This window comes from Lepidothrix coronata, unplaced genomic scaffold, assembly GCF_001604755.1.
Source record: "Lepidothrix coronata isolate B3197 unplaced genomic scaffold, Lepidothrix_coronata-1.0 Scaffold1, whole genome shotgun sequence".
Taxonomy (NCBI): domain Eukaryota; kingdom Metazoa; phylum Chordata; class Aves; order Passeriformes; family Pipridae; genus Lepidothrix; species Lepidothrix coronata.
In genome coordinates, this window is record NW_016690181.1 from 11,734,407 (window position 1) to 11,758,565 (window position 24,159).

General features: G+C 43.9%; 1 protein-coding gene across 5 annotated transcripts in view; it reads right to left on the reverse strand.

Annotated features, from left to right (window-relative positions):
• Positions 1-17,245: 17,245 nt before the first annotated feature.
• MOB2 (MOB kinase activator 2) overlaps positions 17,246-24,159 on the reverse strand; it is a 113,907-nt gene continuing 106,993 nt past the window's right edge. For all 5 annotated transcript variants that reach the window (XM_017811926.1, XM_017811911.1, XM_017811935.1 and 2 more), the window contains exons 4-5: positions 20,146-20,270; positions 17,246-18,570 (exon numbers count right to left, since the gene is read on the reverse strand). In XM_017811926.1, the coding sequence (XP_017667415.1) occupies positions 18,260-18,570; positions 20,146-20,270 (436 nt within the window). In that variant the 3' untranslated portion in view covers positions 17,246-18,259. The remainder of the gene's footprint in view (positions 18,571-20,145; positions 20,271-24,159) is intronic.

The window sequence follows — 24,159 nt, forward strand, 5'->3', positions numbered from 1 at the left end:
CAAACTGTTGAGTGTCCAGTTTATGTCCACGAAAACAAACTTCTCGCCAGTGCCAGACCCGGTAAGTACGGTGTCAAGGCTTTCTACACCAAAGGAGCTGAAGATGGCGGCTGAAGTAAGGCAGCATCATCCTCCTGGCCACGGAACTAACACTGGCTCCTTGCAGCACCAGGGTCCATAGTGCTGTACCCAGCCTGCTCCGCCCTCACAGCGCTGACACGCCATGAGCAGGTGAAGAGCAAGGACAGCTTAACCCTGTAGGCCTGGTTTTCCGCAGTAACGTGTTGAGAAAGATTAATGCAGATTTCAGAGCAATGACACCCCCTAGATCTGGTCTGGATGGAAACCACTGTACCAAAAACTGTTGCTGCTTGTGATTATTCTCATCTCTAACCTGAGCTTCTCACGTTGCTTCCAGATTTAGCAATAGGAAGGATTTCTCCACCCTCCCTGCCTGAAACACTCTCAGTCACATACATTTGAAAAAGCTGATCAGGTACGTCCCTGGCTTCTGTGGGTCTGGGGTTTTGTTGCTGGTTGGTTCATCAGTCCGTGTGGCTGCTGGTTCATCACACATCGCTCAGCTTTTGGGTGTTCCTTAATGCTGGATTTGTAACTGCACCTGGCAATTCGCCTCCTCGGCTCTGTCCTGGCTGGTGTGTGCCTGGGAGAAGTGGGTGCTTCCCACACGGCTGGGGAGAGCTTGGCAGGTCCAGGCTCATGGCAGGTCTGCAGCACTGTCCCTGCAGACATCCTGGCCCTGCACTCACCGCATCCTGGCCACCTCTGGACGTGTCCGCTCTGGTGGTCCCCAACAGAGCTGCTCTGGCTGAGCCAGGCTGAGTCTCCTGTCCATGGAGAGAGTGAGGGGAGGGTGCTGCCCATGAGGGAGGGAGGGCGGGCAGGAGGAGGCCTTCTGGAAAGTTCTGTGGTGCTGCCCCAGCTGTGGAGATGCTCCTGCAAGGCAGGGTGAGGGCTGTGAGTGGGGCTGGGAAGTCCCTGCCCTGAGAGGCAGACCCTGGGCAGCTGCCACCCCTCAGGGCATGGTGTGGTGTCCCTTTGCAGCCCCTGTGACAGCAAGAGGAGTAGTTTACCCCACTTCCTCCCTATGGCTGTGGTCACTGCTAGAGGCTGTAGCTCATCTCTACCGGGTGCAGCTGGAGTTGCTCACCAGGGAGTTGTTTCCCAGGCGTCTCCCACTGGGCAGTCTTGTAATTAGCAGTGTGCAGGGAGGGTGTGTGCATGGGTAGGAGAAGGTGCATCAGGGGTGCTGGAGTGCATCACAGTAGCTGTCACCTTTCAGGGGTGTCATGAGGATGGTTGTGACCTGTGACACCTTCCACAGACGTGTTCATCAGCTATGAAGCTTTTGAGGCAAGAATGGCAGAGGATGTGCCTCACAAGAACATCCCTGCTGCAGTAAAGACTCAGCAGGGTGCCAGACTCAGCTGTGGCAGACCAGTTCCTGTGAGGTTGTGGTTTTGGCAGGCAGTGTCTCTGGGACTTGATATTCGGGCTTGATATTCATGTTAGCACCTGCTGCAGTGGTAGGGAATGAAGTCTTGCACCGCAGATGGCATCCCCTGTCCATGTAGGAGGGACACAGATGTGCTGGAGGTCCCAAAGGTGTTTGTGCTGGAGAGGCAGAGGGGAACAGGAGTGCAATCACTTGAATGTTGTGCATGTTATTCATACAAAATACACTCTTATCTCAGAAAAAGCTAAAGTGTTTGTAAGGTCTTTGGGGGATTCACTGGTCTGCTAAAACTGAAGGGGAGTGGAGGAGCTGACAAAGATGGAAAGATGAGGAGAATCACAAGTGCTGCAGGATTTGGTCTCTGTAACACTGGAAACCCAGAAGTGGGAACAAGCTGTATCATTTGCATCTTTGGTCTCTGTAACACTGGAAACCCAGAAGTGGGAACAAGCTGTATCATTTGCATCTCTGAAAGCGAAAGAATGTGCTGGGCTGGAGTGTAATACAGGGGAAATGGGATTTAACGGCAGTTGGCAGCAGCTGGATGCTGCTTCTTTATTTCACTCTCTGTTCTGTTTTCAGAAATGTTCATAAACTTCTATGATCTTTTTGTGTCTCCTGTAGTATCCACAGTTAGCATCCCCAGTATTGCCAATTATGGTCTTCAAAAGCTATAAGAAGAAAATGATTTTGCAATGTGAAAGACCTCATGCTTAGGGCCTGCCCACATTTATTCTGCCTTCTTGTTTGGCCATGTTACAACACAGACTCTAGCTACATGATGATGTATTACATCTGTAGTGCATAGGAGGGACTGTGCTTCTGAGTGAATTGAGTTTATATTTAAACTGTTGTACATAAAATATCCGTCTTATTATATAGTTTAAATCTGAAGGCAGGTGATAAATGTAGCAGGGGATTTTGGTATGCCTCTGTGACTGAGGTAGTTGGATTATCTCTGCTGCCAGGTGGAGGCTATTGTCTTCATCCAAACCAAATACCAGGTGATGGCTGTTGAGATCCTGTGAGCTGTGACACCTGCCCTTCATTTTGCTGAGATTCTGAACTTTGCAGCTCTCTGGTTCACTTAGAGAGCCCAGCTCCTTGGACTTGGTACTGAAAAAAATTACTAGGTAAAATTCATCTGTCTTATTTCTTCTGGGTAAAACAGTGCAGCATATGACCTTCCAGGTGTAAGTTGAAGACAAGGCAAGTGTGTAATATTCTAGTTGGCATTTTCTGTTTGTGTGTGTGCAAATGGCTGTTAACTTTGCATAAATAGGTGCATACGTGAGAAATGTGTTTGTGCTTAAGGTGAACAGTTACTAATTGAGCCAGGACTTGAAATGTGCTATATAAGCAATAGATTGTTTATATGCACCAAATGAGCATATAAACAGCAAAGCTGAGTCCAGAGTCATGAGGATAAATCTCATTGCCACATGTAGGCATACAGTCTGGGAGCTGAGAAAGAAGTTAGTTTTGTTGGAGAGTGCTAATGCAAATTGTCTAAGCCTTGCAAATGATGCATGAAAATTTCCTCAGTGGTCAGGCTGGCTTTAGTGAAAGTGATCTGATACAAATGACTGAGCTTTAATAGGTCTCCCTAGGTGTAGGCAAAGACAGTGTTTGTAAAGACAGCAAAACTGTGTAAGGCTTCTAGGTAGTGCTAATCCTGTGCCTACTGTTACAAGGTATGCCTTCTTTCCTGCTGATTCAGACAGTGCATTTAACCTAACAGGCTTGGATGTTGTCCTAAATACTGCAGCAGAATGCCCACAAGGCATTATGTTCTGTATGGAAGTCTGCAGGACTGGTCCCCCACCTTTTCTTTATTTCACCTGTATACAACCAATTGTATGTGAGCTCATGATAGAAGGGCAAGAGTGTTTTGGTAAGGAAGAGATTTAGCTCTGAGTTTCTTATTATAGAAAACAACAGGGAGGGAAGAGAGACACTTGTTTAAAAACTGGAAAGTATCTTATTTCTTTGTTGTACCCTTTAATCTTCTTATTTTACTTAAAACCACTTCAACAGCTGCAGCTCCTGCTTAATTTGGAGAACAAAACCCTAGTAGTTCAACTGTCTGGGGATACTTGAGGCCACAAGTAGAAGGGAAACCCACACTGAGGGCAAGTCCTTTCTTCTTCTAAATGCACAACTTATTGTGTGTGTTATTTTTAGTGCAGTAATCTCACTGAGTGCTGCTGAGAGAAACTGTGCCAGACAGGCTTTGAAGGGCTTGAGAAATGGGATTTCCTGTTCCACCGGCTCAGAGCTGACTCTTGCCATTGTCAGGAGCTATTATCGCCTTCTCACAGCCAAAGTAGATAACACAGCTTCAAGGTCAGGAAAGACAAGCTTTCATCAACAGCATTAGCAGAAGGAAGAATTTGCTTGCAGTCAGAGTGGATGTTTCTAGCTGGTGTAGTCAGGGACCTCTGCCTGGGCAGAGAGGTCTGTGCATGGATCACAGAACCACACAGCAACTGAGGCTGGAAGGGACCTGCTCAAAACAGTCTGCTTGTTGCTCTGTCCAGTTGAGTTCTTAGTGTCTCCAAGGTGGACATGACACAACCTCTCTGTACAGCCTGTCCCAGAAACAGTCGCTGGAGAGAGAAGAAGAATTTATTTCTCTGCTCCTCAGCTTCTTGCTGACCTGCTCTTTGTTGCACCTTTTGTGCTTCTGCTGTTCTCTCTTGTGTGAACATACCTGGGTCTCAAGGCAGTACTGGTCCAGCCCTGGCAATACAGCAACGTTTCTCTCCATGCTGTCGAGAATGGAAGGAAAACAGGTTGGTCTAGGGAAGTAGCAAGCCTTGGTATAGGAAACACTTTTAGGTTCTAGAAAGAACTGTTGGAAAAAAGCAGCTATGTTTACTGTAAGGTCTCATAGACTCTTGAAAAGTGTTCACATTGAGACAGGGGCTTCAAATCGCAGTGTCTGTTCTGGATAGTTCCTCTGTGAGGCATTCTTCTTCTTAAAGTAAAATTAGGTTTTAGATTTGATCAGGTTTCCTGATCTAAACTCTTGTGCATAAATGCAGTGTAGGAAGTTATTTCTCTCTGCCCAAGAGCCTTCAGTTTTAGCAGCAAGTTGCACGACAAGAGCAGAAATGGGCGTGGAGTAGGTAGAACTTGTGTTTACAGAAGAGTTTAAAAAAAGGCCTTGGGACTAAACTCTGGTCCCCATCTACTGAGCTTTAGGCCAGTGTTTTGGTGGACTGTGATATCTATCTGCAGCAGGGCCTCTATGGAGAGGTGGAACGAGTAGGGTGGTGGGAAGAAGGCTGTGCTGGGACTGCGGTGTCCTGGCTTTGGCTTTTACCGGCTGGGTGGCAGTGAGCAGCTCTCCTTTCTTACCGTTGCAGAGATAAAGAAACTGTGGAAGGCAGTAGCACCTCCTTTTCAAAGAACTTTGAGGATGACTGTTAAATGTGTGGTATAAGAACTAGATAATTTCCTTAGATGACTACTGGTTTACTGCAGTTGAGCAGAATCTGGGCATTGAACAGGAAACTCTTTTGTCTGAAACACAGCCAGTTTGCTGTGGATCCTTGAAGTTGCTGGCTCCTGATAGAGACTTCTTGATGTGAGCTAGTCAGATGCTGTTATACTTCATGTCAGAGTCAAGCACATTCTTTTGCTTGCATCCAGGTAGCTCAGAAATATCCCTGGAATGACCCTGTGGGGAGGAGACCTGGACCCAGCACAGGGGTCTGTGATACATGGTGTGGCTTGTGAGACTTCTGATCTTTTTTTTCCTGGAGTTTGTTCTATAGGGAACCCAGGAGTAGATTCAAATAACAACCTTAACCAATCAGTGTGAAGGTGTTTATTTGCCAGATACTTGGATGACACAACAATGATGGCTTTGTCAGCACTTTATAGAGGGGACTGAAATCTTAATTAGGCTGAGTAAGAGCAGAAAGCAGGATGCCTCTTTCTGTGCTGTAAAAGCAGGTATGTGAGAAAGCACAGCTCTCTTCCCTTCATGCCCCTTGCCTTGTGTTGAATGTGTAACATAAGTGTGTGTGTATGGGAGACTAAATAGTTTGTAACTTACAGCTGTAAATAGACTCTGTGCAGCCTGCAGTCTGCCTCACATCAGAGCTGGTGGTTTTCCAGGTGCTGGCAGCCCTATTCTTGGCTGTTACCAAGCTGTGGGAAGACCCCAGAAGCCACATTTGGCAGAGACCTGTGTTGGTTGAATTATGAATTGCATTCAAAGAAGGAGGTAAAAGTCCATGTTGCTATTTTTCCTTGTTTCTAATTTAGATTAGTTCAGCTTGCTAGGGCTTGGTGCTGCAACTATATTGAGAGTCAGTGGTGAAGGGGTCAGTGCTTATAGTGTGAGACCACACTGCGATGGTGGAGAGACCTGACCAAAATGGGATCTGTTTGCTGCTCCGTTAGGTCCTGGACATTGATACTAAATTGTCATATGACTTAGGTAGGTGCCTTTTCAGCACAAGATTGTTATGCACCTCCCCAAATTTTTCCTCTGTTCTTATACTGCATTTTATCTGCTCTCCCAGATTCTCTGCTTTTCTTAATTTTCATCCATGTACAGATAATGACTCGGCAGTTGCTGACAGGGCCCTCGGCATCTTGACCAGGCATACAGTGAGATCTTGTCTGGTTTGACAGCAAGAGAAGAAAGTAGGAAAGTAGAAGCAGTCCTTGTAAGTGGAAGTGCGGAAGTGAGATCTCACCCAACCTTCCTCTCACCTGGTCTTTCAGAAAGCATCAGGCTCCTTTGTCCTCTACTGAGGACAAGGGTTTGAACAGCCACGCTGCAGAACATCAGTGGGAACTTAGGAGTTAGTACAAGAGGAACCAACTTCATGTTATGCCAGGGGAGGTTTAGATTGGAAATTAGGAAAAACTTCTTCATGGAAAGGGTTGTCAGGCATTGGAACAGACTGCCTAGGGAAGTGGTGGAGTCGCCATCCCTGGAGGGATTTAAAAGATGTGTGGGTGTGGTGCTTAGGGACATGGTTTAGTGGTGAACCTGGCAGTGTTAGGTTAGTGGTTGGACTCGATCTTGGAGGTCTTTTCCAACCTTTATGATTCTGTGATCCTCTCATGTAGCAGTGTGAGTGGTCAGGTGCTGGAAGCTCTGGGAATAGTATAGCAGCTTCTCTGCTGCCCTAGAAATAAGGCTGGAGGAGTATGAATCCTCTTGGACAGCAGGGTCCTCCTGTGGGGATGGAGGTGGAGAGCCAGCCCCATGAGTTTCTGCCTCTCATATAGAGAGAGATTACACTCATTATGTTTCTGATGACAGTGCGTGCAGTGCATCTATTCTGTGACACTCAACAATGTAGAGGGTGCAGTATAAGAGGTGTGAGGGAGAGCTGGTTTTTGCCTAAAACTGATAAGCTTGGTGGTTGGTCAGGCTGCTTCATGCTACCATCTTTCTCTGTATGTTGTCTCCTTCAAATGGCTTGTCTGCTGTTCTATAAGGTCTTCAGAAGAAGGATTACAGCTTAGTCCAGGAATGATGTTTGGCATTGGCCTTGATGCAGCCTTTAAATGCTGCTGTTATCCAAATAATAAATATTGCAAAATATCAGGTACCTGATGGGAGCCTATGAGAAAGATGGAAAGAGACTATTTGCAAGAGCATGTAGTGACAAGACAAGGGAGAATAGCTTCAAACTAAAAGAGGGCAGGTTTAGATTAGATACCGGAAAGAAATTCTGTACTGCGAGGGTGGTGAGGTTGCCCAGAGAAGCTGTCGATGCCCCATCCCTGGCAGTGTTCAAGGCCAGGTTGGATGAGGCTCTGAGCAGCCTGGTCTAGTGGAAAGTGTTCCTGCCCACAGCAGGGGGCTAGAACTAGATAATCTCTAAGGTCCTTTCCAACCCAGGCCATTCTGTGATTCTGTGATCTCTTATTTATTTTCACTGCACTAGGCAATGGAGAGGCAAGGCAGAGTGTCTGATAGTAAACCTTCTGGTCAATCTGATACCTCCTTTTCATGCAGTAGGAACAGGCAGCTTGCTGCTTTCCCCATAGGTGCCAAAAGCAGAGAGTGCAGATGTGTCTGCTGAGAGGCTGAAAACAACACTTTGCTTAGAGATGCCTGAGCTTGCTGTAATTGAGCTGGTTTGGGTGTGGGAAGTGCTTGAGTTCTGTTAACTGGCACAGCTCCAGGCTAATGCAGCTCATCTGGATCCAGTTCCAGAGCCAGCTTGTCTGCAGATGCTTTGGGTATCCCTGCAGAACTGATTCTCTCACTCCTGCTTCAGAGTTCCCAGGAACTGAAGTGTCTGTGTATTTGAGGCAGCATAGACGTACTCCTAGGCTTGGAGGTGCCTTTCTCCTTGACAGGGTAAATTGTAACAGTTTTTCACATTACTCAAACACTATTTAAAATAAGAATCCTAGGCCAAATGGCGGCATGGGTCAGTACAGGCCTGTATACCTACTACAGGTCTGAGCAACTAGTGGTTGTCTTGGTCCCTGTAAAGTCCTGGCATACATATAGTTTGTATCCTTGCAGCAAACAGGGGGGGACATGGGTGAAGAGAGAACTAGCAAGTTCTCTGTCTGATGAAGGTTTGGTTTGGTGGCATGACTACAAACTGTCCTGCAGCACAGTGCTGTGTGCTGCAGCTGTGTACTTACCCTGTGTACACACGGTACCCCCACCTGAGAGCTGAGTCATTAAGGGTACACCAGGTCTTGTTTGGATATCAGGTGGTGTGAGAGAACTGTTGGGATTTCCAACAGCTTTGAACCTGCAGCACCTTGCCATCCATGCCTAGAGAAAGTGGTTCTAGTGGTTAGTTCAGATACCATGGCTGAGATTTTTGTGTGCTGACTTAAATTCTTCATGTTGTTCTGTGGGAACATAGCTAAGCAATCCTCAAATCCCCTGGAAATCCCCTGTTACTGTAGTGCTTGTAGTACCTGAGGTAAGCCCTGAACTCTGACATCTCCGAGTCATTGAGGGAGAAGAGGATGATTACAAGGAGAGACTCAGGCTTGAGTATAGATCTTGCCGTGCCTCTGCAATCCCCAGCCAAGCCGTGCTGTGCTCTGGCTTGGCATCAATCCCACTGTGCAGAAGGAACACTGTGCCTGTCTCTGCAGCCTCTTTTTATCATCATACAGACAAGTTCCTCAGACTCCTTGTGTTCCGCAGGGTCCATACAGCACATTGCACTTTGCAGCAGGGAAGTGCATCAGCTGGGGTGATGGTTTAAAGGAGGTAGAGGAAAACACAGTTTTAGGCCAGGTTAGGCCATCTTTTTAATGAGCACATGGAGACTGTGTGTGCCCTTCTGGTCCTGTCCTAGGAAGTATCAGTGCAGAGTTTTCCATAGCCACTGCCCCAGTAGGGGGAGCTGCGTGTGTCGATTCAGGCAATTGAGACACAAATCAACATTGAGAGAAGGAGGAATAGTGTTCATGCTGCTTGGTATTTAAAAGAGGACCAATAATGTCTGTGATTTATGCATTAGAAAGGACTGAGAGGATTCGAATTAATGTGGCAATGGCAGTGAGACATAGAAAGCTGGTGCTCCACTCTCCACAAAAGAGCAGTGGAGAAACAAGATTACTTTTGTAGCATGCAAAAATCCTGTAGAGAGACAGAATATGGTGGGCAACTGCTGATGTGGGCAACTGCTGATGTGAGGCAGTTGTGCTACAGTGCTTTTGTGCTGGGCCCTGTACAATGCCCTGGTGATAAGCTGGCATGGAGAAGAGCAATGTCTAGAACACAGGCCCTTCCTCAGAGAGAACAGAGTAGCAAAGACACTGTCTTTTCTCTTTGCTTCCTAAAGACTTTTACAAGCTGGATCATGTGCCTGCTGTCAGTGGTGCTATGCAGAGGCAGGAAAGGAGAGAGAGGTGTGGATATGCCTCTCTCTAGCCTGTGTAGCTTTTACAGAGCTTTGCAGAGAGATGACAGCATTCAGTCTTGGTGTAACAGAGTCACAGCTAAACATCAGAGTCTGTTTGCATGAGGGGAAGAACCATAAATAACCCTGTCCTTCTCGAAGGAAAAGGTCAAGTAGAGCCCACTACTACAGGAATCTGGACAGAGAAATACTGTGGTATGTTGTAGAGACGTGTTTCAGTAGCACATGAAAGCTACAAGTCTGTTCTGTTCTTTGATAGTGTAGCAAGGATCAGCTTTCTTCATGTAGGTGTGACAAGGAGAAGGAAAAGAGGTATCTGTTGTCCACTTCGTGCAGATTCGGGAACTGAGATGAAGATCAAGTCAGTGATTCTCTCAGAGGAACTCTATGGCTTGGGCTGGAACTTGAATCCAGATCTTAACCTATCAAGAGCGCGTTCCAGTGAGCAGGTCTGCAAATCTCCTCAGTGTCCTGTCCCTAAAGACAGGTTCTTTCATTTCTCAGCACATCTCTTTGGGCTAGCTCTTTGCAGATACAAAGGCTATATTTCTATCTTTGATAATTAAAGAAAAGTTGCTTTGGCATTTCTTGTCTTTTTTTGTGGTAGAGCACCAAGATCCAGTGTGGTATCTGCCAACTGAGAGACTGCAGAGAAAGTCTGGATCATGCAGACTATCCCAGTTGTGCAAGCAGTGAAACAAGTGCCCTCCTTTTGGAAGCTAAATTCTTACCATTTGTGATTTGTGGGTGATTCTGAGCTCTTTGTACCTTTGTCTTTGGGGACTTCTATGAGTATGTGTTCTTGTGCAGGTTCTTTGGCATCTAGTAACATGGAAGTGCAGGACACGATTTTTTCCATACTCAGGAAACTTAAGGGTTCATTTACAGATGCTTTCTCCCCTTTCAAGTGTTGCTTGTAAAACTTCCTAATTGAATTGAAACTCCTATCTGTCTTGCAGGTTGCTTGAAATCAGGAAGCAGTTCAAAAGTTTGGAGTAGGGAAGAAAAAGAGACAGGCAGATGGAGTCTTGCTTAAACTTCCTTCATTTTGAATACATCTGGCTTTAAAAAGAGCCTGTGTTTTCACTTCTTGGGCCAGAATTCTTTCACTGCAAAGTAAAGCATTGCTGTTATAAACTACCTGAGCTATTTATCTGAGGAGCACCTGGATCAGAAATTAATGTTAATCCAGTAATAACAGATAATTAAACAGTTACAATGGCGTTCTTAATCTCTCTTCTCCAGATGTAGTTTTGCTTTTTGCCTTCATTGGGAATATTATAATGGAGTACAGAGGGCTTCTAATCCAATCAAAATTCCTTTATGGATTGGAGTATTTGTTGTGCTTTCACATTCAGGTAGTGGTTACACCACAAGATTAGCTGCATTCACAAGGTTGCCGTCTTGTTACTAAATTCAATGTAAGGCAGAAGAAAGGTGATTGCAGGGCAGCTTATCACCGCAATGGTCCATGAACATCCGTGTGTGGCAGGACTGGCTCTGTGGAGATGTCAAACCAGCTCCCAGCCAGGTGCCAGCAGGAGTCCACAAAATTAGCATCCAGGTCCTTCCAGTCCTGACTTGGCCCCTAAGCACAAACTGACTTAGGTCAGTGAGACCGTGAGTGGCAAAAAGCAGTGACAGCTGATCTCAGGCTGCATTTTCATGAAGGTCTGGAAAATGCCCCTTCCCTCTTCAGTGGCTCTGCTTGAGGTGCATCATCTGCATGCACAGCACAGAGCGGTTCCCTTTGCCAGGGAGCCCAGTAGTTGTTCAGCAAGGAAGTTCAGGCTTGGCTCTGCTTGACTTGGAGCAGAGTAGGTACTGATTGTTCCCTGAGCATCTCCAGTTGTTTACTGTAGCATGTCTGAAATGTGGCTTTCCATTATTGTGTGCAGTGGGGGTTTGTGGCTGGGAGGATACAAACATACCCTGTATCTCTGTGCTGCACATCCGTTTCAGAATCACTCACAGTTTTAAGGGACCAGGCTTTGCTTTTGATTCAGGGGACACCATGCAGTTTTCTGGTGCCTCAGAGCTGACTTTGTGTGAGCTTGAACTGATCTGCCTCAAGTCTTGAAATCTAGTAGTGGCTTTGCAGTTGAAAATCTCACGTGGAAGGAGCCTTACCTGTCCAGGAATTGTGTGCTTGACTATCTTCCTGCTATCTACTTCCTAATGTCATCCTCTGGGAGGTGAAATGAGGGACTCCATGCACAAACCTTATTGGGTCAATAGATGCAATTCAAGGAAATACTGGTTCTTTGCTCTTCTGCAGACAGTGACTGTCACTGTATAACAATAAATGAACAATGATGATATTGAGGTCTTGATGCCCATCTTGTTTTAAGGTTTGCTAGGAACTACCCATCCATGCTGCAGTCCTCCTCACGTGCTGAGACTGTGACACTGATCATAGCACAGCATCTGTTCTGTAGATTTTGTATAAGCCAATTTAAATCAGTTTTAAACTGGTAAGATTATTCAAATGCATATGTTGAAAATGTGCTGTCTTGAAAATGTTCTCAAGGTAGCTGAAGTTTTCATATTTCTGCTGTAGTGGGTACAGCTGGTCTGCAGGCACAACTTGTCTTCTGCTTCTCATATTTACTCCTGTTAAGACAGGTTTTATAATCACAAGGATTGAAATCAACCTTCTTAACACCTTAAGGGTCAGTAAACCTGGCTAAAAAGAACACAGAGTTCTTTCTGTTACAGGTTTTATATAGATTTCAGGTAAAAATATTGGGTTATTTAATGTCACTTTCCTGTTCTAGATTATCTTTTTTTAAGTGGAGCCAAGCACAGGGTTCTCCTTATTCATAAAAATAAATTGTTTAACTAGCCAGATGTAGATATTCTGGCTGTATGCAATACCAGTGTCCCCAAATTTGTTACAGAGCACTTTAGTGTATTTCCACCTTGCCGAGTAAAATTATCCCTTGCATTTAGTCATCCAAAATCAGACATACTGTCACACAAAAACAGTAAAAGCTCCAGCATTATCATGTAATAAAACTAAATTAAAAACTCAGGCTGGCCAAGACAGAGAAGTGGGATGAATTTCTGTATTAATAGCTATTTCATTGTCTGCCAGACTTTACGTGAGAGAGGCAGCTCTTCTACCTAAGCTTTGAAGCTTAGGAACAGAAAAAATATTCCTTGAGATGATTTTGGGAATGAATGATATGGAAATCAGGTTTTCATGTTTGATACTTTGTCAAGTGCAATTAAGAGAGTGCAAAAAAGGAAATTTCCTGCTTGAAATTAGAGCTTTCAAGTAAAAGTCTTACCTAAAGGAATTCAGTCCATGCAGAAAGCAGCAGAAGCAGGACTCTGTGACTGCTGTGTGGCCCTTAGAGGGCTGGATGAGTATGTGGTGCTGGAGAGCTGTACAGCCTTTCTTTTATTTATCAGACTGAGGGTTCACCTGCAACTCCTTGTGCACTGGCATTAAAGCCCTTCTGGGGGAACCCTGGACTACTCCACAAGTTTAGTGTGGTAGTTAAATTAGTGTCTGGTGTCCAGAACCAGTTTGTTTTCCTTGTTTAGGTTTCCTTTTGCAGTCCTTGAGGGCAGTACTTGCTTCGGGGCAGGTGTCTTCTAAGCCTTACTGATGTCAAGTTGAAGCAGTGTTTCCACAGAAGCTGAGATCCTCTGTGAGGTGGCATTTGCCCTTTCTGTATCTGCACTGATGTTGCAGTGGGTTGGTCTCCACTGAGTGCAAAGCCTGTCTAGCCCAGGCTTTTTTTACTTTCTCTTTCTTTTGATTTATCCTAAAGACCATTAAAAGGAGGAGGAGGTTTATGTGAGGGACCCTGAACCACTTTGTGAAAGAATATTAACTATCTGCACTGGTGTATGGGAAAGCATCTGTATTTTAATGCCTCCTTTTTAGATATAATGAAAAGAATTAGCAGAGGACAACACAAAAAGAAGTGTAGCTAGTCCTTTTTTTTTTCTTTTTTTTTTTTTCTTTTTTTTTCCCCTTGGCCAGACAAAGCTCTCTGAGTGTTCTCTCATCCGAGTGCTTGGCCACAACAATTTCTGTTTTCTCTGAGTCACATGCTAACCTAGCTTTGAAAAGTCTTATTGTTCACATCAGCTGTCACAACCAAAACAGTTCTGTCCATAAGAATAGAGACCCCATTAGCACACTGAGGGGTTTTTTGCCAGCTGTTTGGTGTTTTTCTCACTTTGTATCATTGGTTCCATTGGGAATATTGGGAATTGTCTATACTGCATACAGCTATATCATGTAAAGATACCACATCTGCCTTGAAATCCTTCAGGTATTGGGCTTATATTCAGACACTGGTATTGGCCAGCAGCATGGATAACTTTGCCCTACTGAACCTGTGCTGTGACTACTGCCAGCAACTGGGCAATAGAACAAGATATAAAATGCCTGGTGTTGCCATTTGTGCTACATACACAAATGTTGGTTTCATTTTTTCAGTTGGTTTGAACAGAATAAAACAACAACATATTCCTCTGTCTGCAGTTTAGATAATGGAAGAGTATTTCTGAGTTCAAGTCTTTCTGTTGACAGCTGAAATGGTGAGCTAAGGATTGGCTGGGACAAGTTGCACAGTGAATGTGAGCAAAGGCTTGTTTGATGAAGCGTGGCTTTGATGAGATCAGCGTGCTTAGTAAGCTTCATAAAGCTGGCTTGTTCTTTTATGGGATTGCTTGTTTCTGTGGCAGTCCTTCAGTCTTCTGCTAATGTGCAGGAGCCAGTTGTTACCTGGCAGCATCCACTTTTAGCTCCTGATCACTTCCAGGAGCATCCTGGTATGCACATGATTGGCCAGAACTGGTGGTACCTCAGAGCCAGAACACATCTTTCTCTCTCCTCAGATCTTCTTGTCAGCAAAGTGTTCTTTTCTGGTTGAGTTTCTTAACTTTCTTGGTCAAAAGGTTGTTACTCATATATAAAATGAGTGTGTTCTATGGGATCTCAGATTTGATAACTTTCTGCAATTCTCAGCCAAGGAAGAAGGGCATAGCTCTGATTTTGCTGGACTGAAATAGAAGATGCCTTACTCAATTTAGAGCTTGCTAACACAGGACTTTCCTTAGGGTTCGGGTGAAGCTGGTCTGCTGATCTCTGCACAGCTTCAGTGCCTTGAGGTTAAAGCTACAGGTGGCTGTTTCTCTGTGCAAAAGACTTGGTAGCACTGTTCCAATGTCCCATTCCCTGAATGGCCAGAGGCAGCCCATGTAACAGACACAGGCTTCTGACCTTGGTGCTTGCTTACCTGCTGCTGGTATTTATTCCAGATGGCACGTATGAAGAAATTCTGTTCTTCCTATTTGTATTTACAGGCACTTATGCTTGGATTTCCTAAGGATGCTCCAGCCTCAGAGACTTATGGATAGTGACAAAATGGGGGAGGGGGGGAATTTCAGCTTGATATAACATTTCACTCTTGCTATAAATTTATGCAACCTCAGCTCTTCAGCACATCACTCGTGTGTGTAGAGCACCAAACGTCAGGAACATGATCCAACAAAACATACATATGACTATTGTTGAGTTTAAGTGAAAGACTTTAGCCCTATGATGGCTCATTGCCGTAGGTCTAGACTCAAAAATTGGTTAAGGATTCTGAAATTGCAGGTGTAAAGCTGAGAGTTTGACAAGACAAGGCTTGTAAAAGGCATGTTTGGCAGAGTGGGGGTGTGTGCATGTAGATAGCCAAACAATACTAGAAGACACATTTTTTAACTATTTCTCTGGGGTATCTTATTTATTTAGCAACTCTTAAACAATGGTATGGTATGTCATGATCTTTGGGGGTGGGGGGGCATCTTGAATATAGGACAATGAAGGTCTCTGTTGTTCTGACAGCACTTTGAACAATTTACAAAACACATTTAAAGCAGCAATATGAAGATTTCCTCAGTGTTAGAAGACCTAAGCCTGTCTTTTAGATACAGGGGAGTTCAGGCTCAGTGCTTACAGTGTGGGTCATGAGTGACATTGCAAGCACAAGAAGCCACTGACAAGCTTTGAAGGCTCAGTGGCACTTCTGCATCTAATGTTACTACAGTGTAATTCAGTAACCTCTGAAATATGCTCAACGCCTTGAGGCTGAGCTTTACAGCAACATTTACTCCTGACAAGAAGAACACGGGTGTTGGCACTGTTTCAGTGTTTTCCTTATTCCCACTGCTAAACCCAACAAGATAGGCTACACTAAAATAGGATTCATTATTTGTGTTCTTGTTAACTGGTTGTAAAATATAAAGCGATTACCCTGCTAGATGAAGTGTCTGTGCTTTCAGGAATATCAAATGCCTGCAGAGTAAACTCGGGACAGCTGCCACGAACAACAGCAGGCTCTTCTAGAGGTAACGTGGTACTTCACTGTTCTCTGGTAGATGAATTAATGGTTTGCTGCTTTGCACCAACACTTGTGTTCCCAGACTTCCTGTGAGGTTCTGCCAGTTCTCCTATGGGAAGCTAAGGTATAGTCACCCTTGCTTTTGATACAGACATCACTGTGTTGTGACTGGAAATTAGGAGTTGTAGTGAGGTCAGTCTTTCCAGGGTTGAACTGCCTCTTGTTCAAGTCAAGCCTTTCTCAAATGCATATCACTTCTAAATGGTCTTTAAGACAAGACAACTGCAAATGCATTTTTACAGGTAGATCATAAATTACCAGATATTACTTGGGTTTGAGTTGTTGTTCTTGCTATTGGTTTCTTACCTTGAATGCTACTGTGTGCTCTCAGGGCAAGTAGCAGAGGGGCCTTACAAATGGCACTGCTCTGACTGCTGCTGCTGACCTCTGGTTTTCCCTTCAGACAGTGGTGTAGGGAATTTTAATTTAAAGGCTCACCTCAGCATGAATGGAGACTGAATGGAAATATTTGTCTGGATATGGAGGCTGTAGCAGGAGGACATGGTGGGGAAGGAGTGCTCTTGAGCAGCCTGTGTTAGCAGCGCCCAGCTGAGCAGGTCAGCGGGATTTTGGCACATTTGCGAACTACCCACAATCCAGAGACAAAAAACACAGGACAAGCCTGAGATCACAAAGTTTGAGGTTGTTTTCACTCCCTCTCTTCCCTCCTCTATTTCCTTCTCCTGTGCCTTTTTGCTCACTTTTATGACTTATTGCTCTTTTTCTCACTTGCACATTTGTTATGTGTTGTTGCTCTTGCACATTTCACAAGCTCTTTTCTTGATTATGCTTTTTTTTTTATTCCTCCTTTCCTGCTCATCCTTTTTTTTTTTTTTTAAATTTCACCCCTTGGTTGTGCTTTTCTTTCACTTTTTTCTTTGCACTTGTTCTCCTTTCCTACTCTCTACTGACTTTTACTACAGCTACAGACCTCACTCAGAAAAACCTTCTAGGATTCATGCCAGGTCAGTTATAATAATCCTGCATGTATCCCAGGATAATGACCAAAACCAGTAACAAACAGTTCTCAGAGGCTGCCACAGATTTGATAGAGGAACAATTCAAACAACATTTGGCTTTTTCCCAATGCTGACTGCAAGAATTCAGTGGAAATGTGAAGGAAAGAGAGTGGTATCACTGTCCAGCTACAATACCGGTATAATACCGTATCCAGAGATGCTGTGATACAGTATTTGCTCTAAGATATGCAGGAACCCACAGCACTTGCAGAATGGATATATGTACTAACAGGAAACTTGTTTCTCTCCAAGTGTTGTTTATCTTCAGATTATCTGGGGAGGTGGTTCCCACGGCTACCGGAAGCAGCAAGGAATTGATTATAAGTGTAAGATTACAGGGTGGAAGACAACCCATTATTTATAAAGCTGGCTGAGAGCAGAGCCAACAGCATTCAGTGGTGAGAGGGAGGCTGCAGGGGTGGAGTCTGCTGAGTTTTGACGCTGCAAACACAAAAACAAAGCTTGTGGCTGATAGATTCGTTTTTATTATTATAGAACAGATGAACTAAAATAAGCCAACAATATAATTTTATGCCAACAGCCATCTTTCTAGCACAGGCGGTGACTGACTCAATGCACCCTTCTCCCCCCCTCCCCGGGCCTCTGTTCAATGGAAAGCAAAAGGTGGTGGCTCTGGCACACGGGTTTTGGACTGCAGTGATCTTACTCCTGTTACCTGTAGAGGTGTGCCTGGGAAAAGAAGAGGCAGGGGAGCAGAAGAAAGAGTATATATACTGTAGGAGCAATAAGCAGAAAGGCTTGTGGATCCTCTTGCACGTTCTGACCACATAGATGGGCCAACTGGAGAATTATGCCCGCTGTCAACACGTAGCAAGCCCCTAGTTGCTACTCTAGTCAAGCCAGGAGTTTCTTCCCATTCCAAGCTAACAAAGGGCAAGATGCACTCAATGGGGGAGCTTTTGGCAGGGTTAAGAGGCAGTCTATGTAAAACCAAACCAAAAAACCACCCCCACCCCCCAAAAAAACCCCAAACAAACCTGCATTTTAAGCCACTTCCAAGTAAAAGTTATTTCTTATAGTATAATAGATATTTTTAAATGGCAGGACCACCAGCCTAGAAAGACCAAAGGGCTTGCACTCAAGACCAAAGAAAGAAAAACAAAAAAACAACCAACCAACCAAACAAAAAAAAAAAAAAACCCAACCAAAAAATTCAAGAGTGGCCCCACTCTCAAGCTTGGCTCTTCTCTAAAAACAGCACTCATCTTCCATCTGAATAGGTAAAAGGAGGAGTGGAGAGAAAATAAAATAAAATTGGTGCAACTTCTCGCCAGTTGGCGCATTAACCCAAAGCTCCGTACAGTCCTGTACGACTGCGCGTCCTGTGGTGGCAGCATCATTGCTTTCAGCTTTCATCGCTGTATATGTCTGTATGTATATCTGAACATATACATACACATACACACAGAATAGATAATATTGTTTTTAATGTTAGTTTTGATCCTGTAGGAGGGCTCATCTCTCTTTCACATGGTTCTGTGCTCCTGCGCTGTTGCTGCTCCCGTTGCCGCTCCCATTACTGCTGCTCCCGCTGCTGCTGCAGAGGACCTCTGTGAGGTCATCCATGATGGTGGTCTCTTTAGGGTCCACGAGGTTGAACTCCCTGATGAATAGGATAAAGTGTGTGTAGAGTGTGTTTAAATGTCCGTGCAGCTCCAGTGCCAAAGTCTCCTTAAAGTGTGAGGAGTAGATATGGGCCAGCACATGGAACAGGTACTTGCAGATCTTCTTCACTAGGGACTCGAATGAGTTTGGGAATTCCTTGCCTGAAAGGAAGATGGAGAAACACCATGACAGCACCAGCTGCTTACCATCAGCTCCTCAGCAGCATTTGGGTGGGCTGACCTGTGGGTAACAGCAACTAGCCCACCATATACAGCAGACAACTAGAGGGTCCTCTATCATCCTATCATCTTTCTTTACAGGAATTCAGGGGAAGAATCTAAGGAGGTATTAAGCATTTTCATTTGAAGTTAAATTTTAAACCCTAAGGGTTCAAAGATCATGAAGCAAGTATAATTTTTCTCTAAAACCACTACATTTTTTGTTACTGGCTGTAAAAATAATGATTCTTCTAGGTCCTTATCTAGTTTGTCCAGGAGTAGCAAATTTTTCTCCAGGAAACCAATTCACAGATCCTGAAATGGAAGCCAAGGTACATGGGCCTTGGTAGTGTGCAGCTGTTTGGCTGATTTTACATAACGACTTCCCTCATTTCATTGCTGAAACTCTATTGAATGGGAAAGAAATGGAAGGAAATACTGGGTGCCTTCTATCAGGCATCTCTATCTAGGCAGCTGAAACTGTGCTCGCCTAGAGCAAGTGCTGGAGTACTGGACCTGCATGGTAACTACTTTAGTAACACTGAAAGTGAAACTGAGGCAAACAAAAAAGCAACACCTGCCATCCTGTGATGCACAGTGCAAAGTCTGTTACTGGTCTAAAGTGTCCCTTGACCTCACAGACAATCACTTGCATGAAGTGCCCTTGCTGACCTTGGGAATATTAAAAAAACAGAAGACAACTGCAGCTGGCTTACTAGGCACAGTCTCACTAGATACTGCCTTTTTCCAGATCAGGCTGCTTGTAAGCAAAGGCTGCTAGCTTAGTATTTTCTATATTGTAATGTCTTAGTTTCCCAATTACCTGTTGAAGTGGCTCAAGGAGCCAGCTGCTTTTAGTCCTGATTAGGCCAAATAACTTCAGGTTTCTATTTTCTTCCCCTTAAACAAAGGCATTGCATGTAGCAATCTTGATAGGATACAAATTTGAGTTAAAATTACTTTCCTATTGCTTTTCAGCTCTTAAAAATCACATTGTTATTTAATCTTTGTTAGGGAAAGGAGACTGCAAACTCTCTGAGAGACAAGGCCTTAGAACCTTCGGCAAAGAAGGCAAGCCACATTCCTGGCAATCCAGTTTATTTCCCCCTTAATGTACTGAGGCTCTAATGGAAACAGAGTTCTAGTTTGCTGTCAGCAGGCTGTATTGAACACACACCTGCTGACTGTTTTCAGAATTTTATCCTCTCTGAACACAGGCTAGAAGATCTCAACATGCTTGAAGGGAGAGATGTACTGATGATGAAACAGAAGCCAAGGAGACAGGTGTGTGAGACTTTCACCCCAGTTCATGCACCAACAGCACAAGTCTTTTTTTACTGCAAGAATGAACCAAACTTAAAATCTCCCTTAAAGAAACCAACAGAAACACACAAAGAAAACAACAACAAAATCATCAAACAAACAAGTGAGAAAGCCGTCTTGTTGTAATACATATGCTGAAAGCCAACTTTCGCTTTCCTTAGGGCCTCCACAGAGAGCCCCAGGAAGCGGACATACCGTATTTTGTTGGAAAGACGTCCTCGTCTGTCACTAGTTTCTGCACCGAACTCATGACGAAGTCAACGTACTGAGGAGCAGTGCACTTGATCTTCTTTCCCCGCTCATCATACCAGTAGTACTGTCTGCGGAGAGAATGGACAGTGTTACCACATCACACTCTGGCTCCTCAGCTCCACTCCTCTGAGAGGTCAGTGTCTAAATAACATAAAACAACAGCTGCAACGTTACCAAAACACATCACAGCTGCTGCAGAACAGATTCACTTCTTTTCTAGATCAAAGACCTTGAATTTCTGTTGGCCAATTTTGTTTCTCCCTATGGGTTTAGGCCAGAGTGCAGGTGGCAGTACCAAGCACAGAAAGTCTGCTGACAAGTCTCCAAGGAGAGGAGCTTTGCTGAGGCAGCAATAATTCACTATCCATGACAGGCTGAGGGTTTAGATACAGCCAGTATAACTGTACAGGAAAGCATTATATAACTATTTTTAAAAGGGCAAGAACATTGCACAGTGATAAACTGGTGAACTTCTGATGCTTAACATCACAGAACATAAATTAGTCTTGCAGTGCAGTATTATTAAACGGTCAGATGGTGGCTCCAAAACACCGGCTTTTCCAACCTGGTGCTCCCAAGGACCAGCGGCGATTTTAAGTGCTTCAATTCCTGTTCCAAGATCCAATTTGGGGAAAGTTTTCAGGACCCTTCTGCACATCCCTAACAGCATGCCCTTGAACTCTGCTCCTTTCCTTACAGTTACACACACCGCCAAACAACTGAATATACATTTGATTCTGTCACCACTTAATATTCCTGTTGGATATTACAGGAGACATTACCATATTGTGTGGACTTTCCAAAGCAACCATAATTCAATCAGTTAGCCATAATCATCTTGATTAACTGCAGCCATTCCTCACCTGATGGAGAATCTGAAGGCTATAAAATAACTGAAGGTTTGTTCCCTTTTTTATAAAGTCATAGTTAATTAAAGTACCTCCTGCTGTTACCAGGAGCAGATATCCACTGGATTAGGCAGACAGTGAGAAATGTTTTACAGATAAGGAATTTAGCAAAACACTTTTTAATTGGTATTTTCTTGCCTATGTCACACTAGATGTGTCTTGAGTCCCAGTTTATGAACTCTTTCTTCAAACAGCCTAAGCTCCAGGGACAGTCCTGTATCATTATAGGGCTGATAAGAAATCCATTGCATTGGTCTTCTCAGAACACAACATTAGTGGAGTTTGCTGACTGCAAGCAAGAATGGAAGTGGTTTGAGCATGAGAAAGAACTTGTCTAGAAAGACATCACACCCAACATGAGCCTATAAAGCCAGGGCACTACTTTTTGCCTGTCTGTTCAGCTCCAGCTCTGCTGCTGCTGGCTAATGATCTGTGATCTAACATTTCTCACACAAATCACTGAATAAGGCTCTTTATAGCCCTAGACAAAATATTACTTCAGTGTGACGTTTAGCCACCTTAGGCCTAACAGGACTAGGCTGCAATGAACTTGAAGGATCTATATGTGCCACCTGGGAAGTGAAGTTTTATGTGTACTGACCAGCAGAACTGTCCTGAGGCAACTAAAGAAAAATGTTAATGGCAACTAAAAAGTTTTCATTTAGAATGTGTTTTCATTGCCCTAAAAGATTCTTTAGGGACCTGAGGGTGGTGAGGTGAAGAAACTAATAATGCTGTTCATGCCAAAAGCCATATTAAAATAAGAGGAAGCTGCAGAAATAAGTAGATAGTTCAAGTTAAGAGAGGAAAAGCAACTGAAAACTGCTTCTGCAGACACTTAAGTTTTAGAATTTTTCTTTCAGCTCATTTTCACTATGTGGTGCTTGGTCACTGTCATTTGCTAGAAAGAGCAAGGATTGACTGCAAAATTGCATAAAAAGGTGAGAAAGTGGGTGAAAACAGGAGTCAAAAGCTCTTTTTAGAGCTATGTCAGGCATCAAAACTGGCATTTGAGCCCTTAGGCATAGACTATGTTTGTTTTTCATCACTGCTTACTTCCTTTGTAACAATCCACATATAAGGAATTACACAATGTAGTGCACCAACACACAAGCCACCTCATTTGTCTAGTCTTGCAATAAGTTGAAGTGAGACAGTCCTAGGCAACTCAGCCTTATTTCGGGTCTTAAGACGGTGCTTGTTGCCAAGAGCAGAAGCAGGCTGGACTGTGTGTACCTCAGCAATTCTCTCACACTGCAGAAACCCTCAACTGCAAGACAGAAAGCATAGTTTAGAGTTGCCCTTAGGCACAAAAATGAGTCTTGATAATTGGATCTTAGTCAAAAGAAACAGTTTGGCAACTGTACAAGTTCACTTACATGAAAATATAAGTGAATAAATCTGCTCTAACATCCCACTGAATATCCTTTTTGCCTTTCCTTGAAAATTAGGCTGATTATGCAAAATAGGAATTTAAAAGAAGAATCATTAAAACTAAGGAGATAACTACAAGGATTGTCCTGTTGACTAGAATCATGTGTCTTCCTCATGTTTCTGGTGCTGTGAACAGACTTCACAGGTCTTAGGGGAAGAGAGGAGCCCCTGACATGCCCTGAACATCTCGCACCTGGTACGCTGGAGTTATCTCCATTAACAAGATAGGAAGCAGGCGGGGGCCGAGGAAGGGCTCAACTGGGCACAGAAGCCTAATTGCATTCCAATACTGGCACTGTGACAGCACAGTCCCATATTAGGGAATGGATGGGAAGCAGAAAGGACAAGAGGATGAGACTTAAAGGCACTTTTTTCAAGAAGTGCTCACATGATACAGATTTTGATTATTTTATTTCCCATATAATTTCTGGCAGATTTAAACTTCCCCAGTATGGAGAGCACAAGGAATTTGCGGCTCCGTTCTAAATTCCAGGGGAAAATGACTATGGGTTTAACAGAGAAAAGCCTATGATGCAAATAATAAAGTATAACACATATGAATTAACAATGCTGCATCTTAATATATGTATGTATTTTATCCCTTTTCCTCTAAAACATTCTGTGCTTGTGTTGATAACATAGAAACCAAGGCAGAATAGAAGTTACATTGGTATATAAGAAGAAAAGCTTCTGGAAGGAGGGAAAAGCAAATACTGTGGAGATTAGGTTGCCTGGAAAGGAAGAAGAGACAGTCCTGGTAGAAATACCAAAAAAAGGGCTGTGTAGAAAGCCGAGGGCAGGAATATAGTGCTTGTCAGCAGCTGGAACAGCTGTGATGGTTTGATAGGGGCTAAAGAACATTTTGGATGGGGGAAAAGAGAAAGGAGCCATCATGTAAAACCATACAGGCTGGGGAAATTTAAATATAAGACAAAGCAAAACTTGAAGTTTAAGATTTCTAAAAGGAACTACCCTCCATATGCAGAGATACTAAGGGCAAGGTAGCGATGAGAAAGGAGACTAAGATTAGGAAAAAAAAGTTATCAACTAAGGGATTTCAGTGGACTAAAATGACACCTTGAAAGGAGGGCTGCTAGAAGTTTGCATCCATCCTTGATGCCTCAGGAGTTTTGTAGTCTTGGCCTTATGAACAGCACTTATATTGGCTCTTAGTTTGGTACACTCACTGCAGCACCTGAACAAGTTTTACCCCAATGTCAGCTACAAAACCAGTTTACAGCTCATGGTGCTTAAAAGCTGCTTTGTGTAATAATAAGCTATAAAGCATAATAAATCTAAATAGTAAATACTGTGTTAAAAATACAGTACCTGCTTTACAAGTGATAATCATATTAATAAGCAAAATTAAGTAATTCCCAAAGTTACATTCATGCCAACCTCATCAAATTTTGAGGATAACTGGGCACTATGGTGTTTCTCTTGGCATTATCCCACCTTGCCAGTAAAGGCTTCCATCTGTTCTATACTGAGACTAAGTTTTGGTCAGATGTCTCTTAGTGACCGTAAGCAGAAATTCTCCTCCTCACTGTGTGCAGATGGCTGTGCTATCTCACATATCTGACAGAGGGCTGAAAGCTGCATCTGTCTGCAGTTT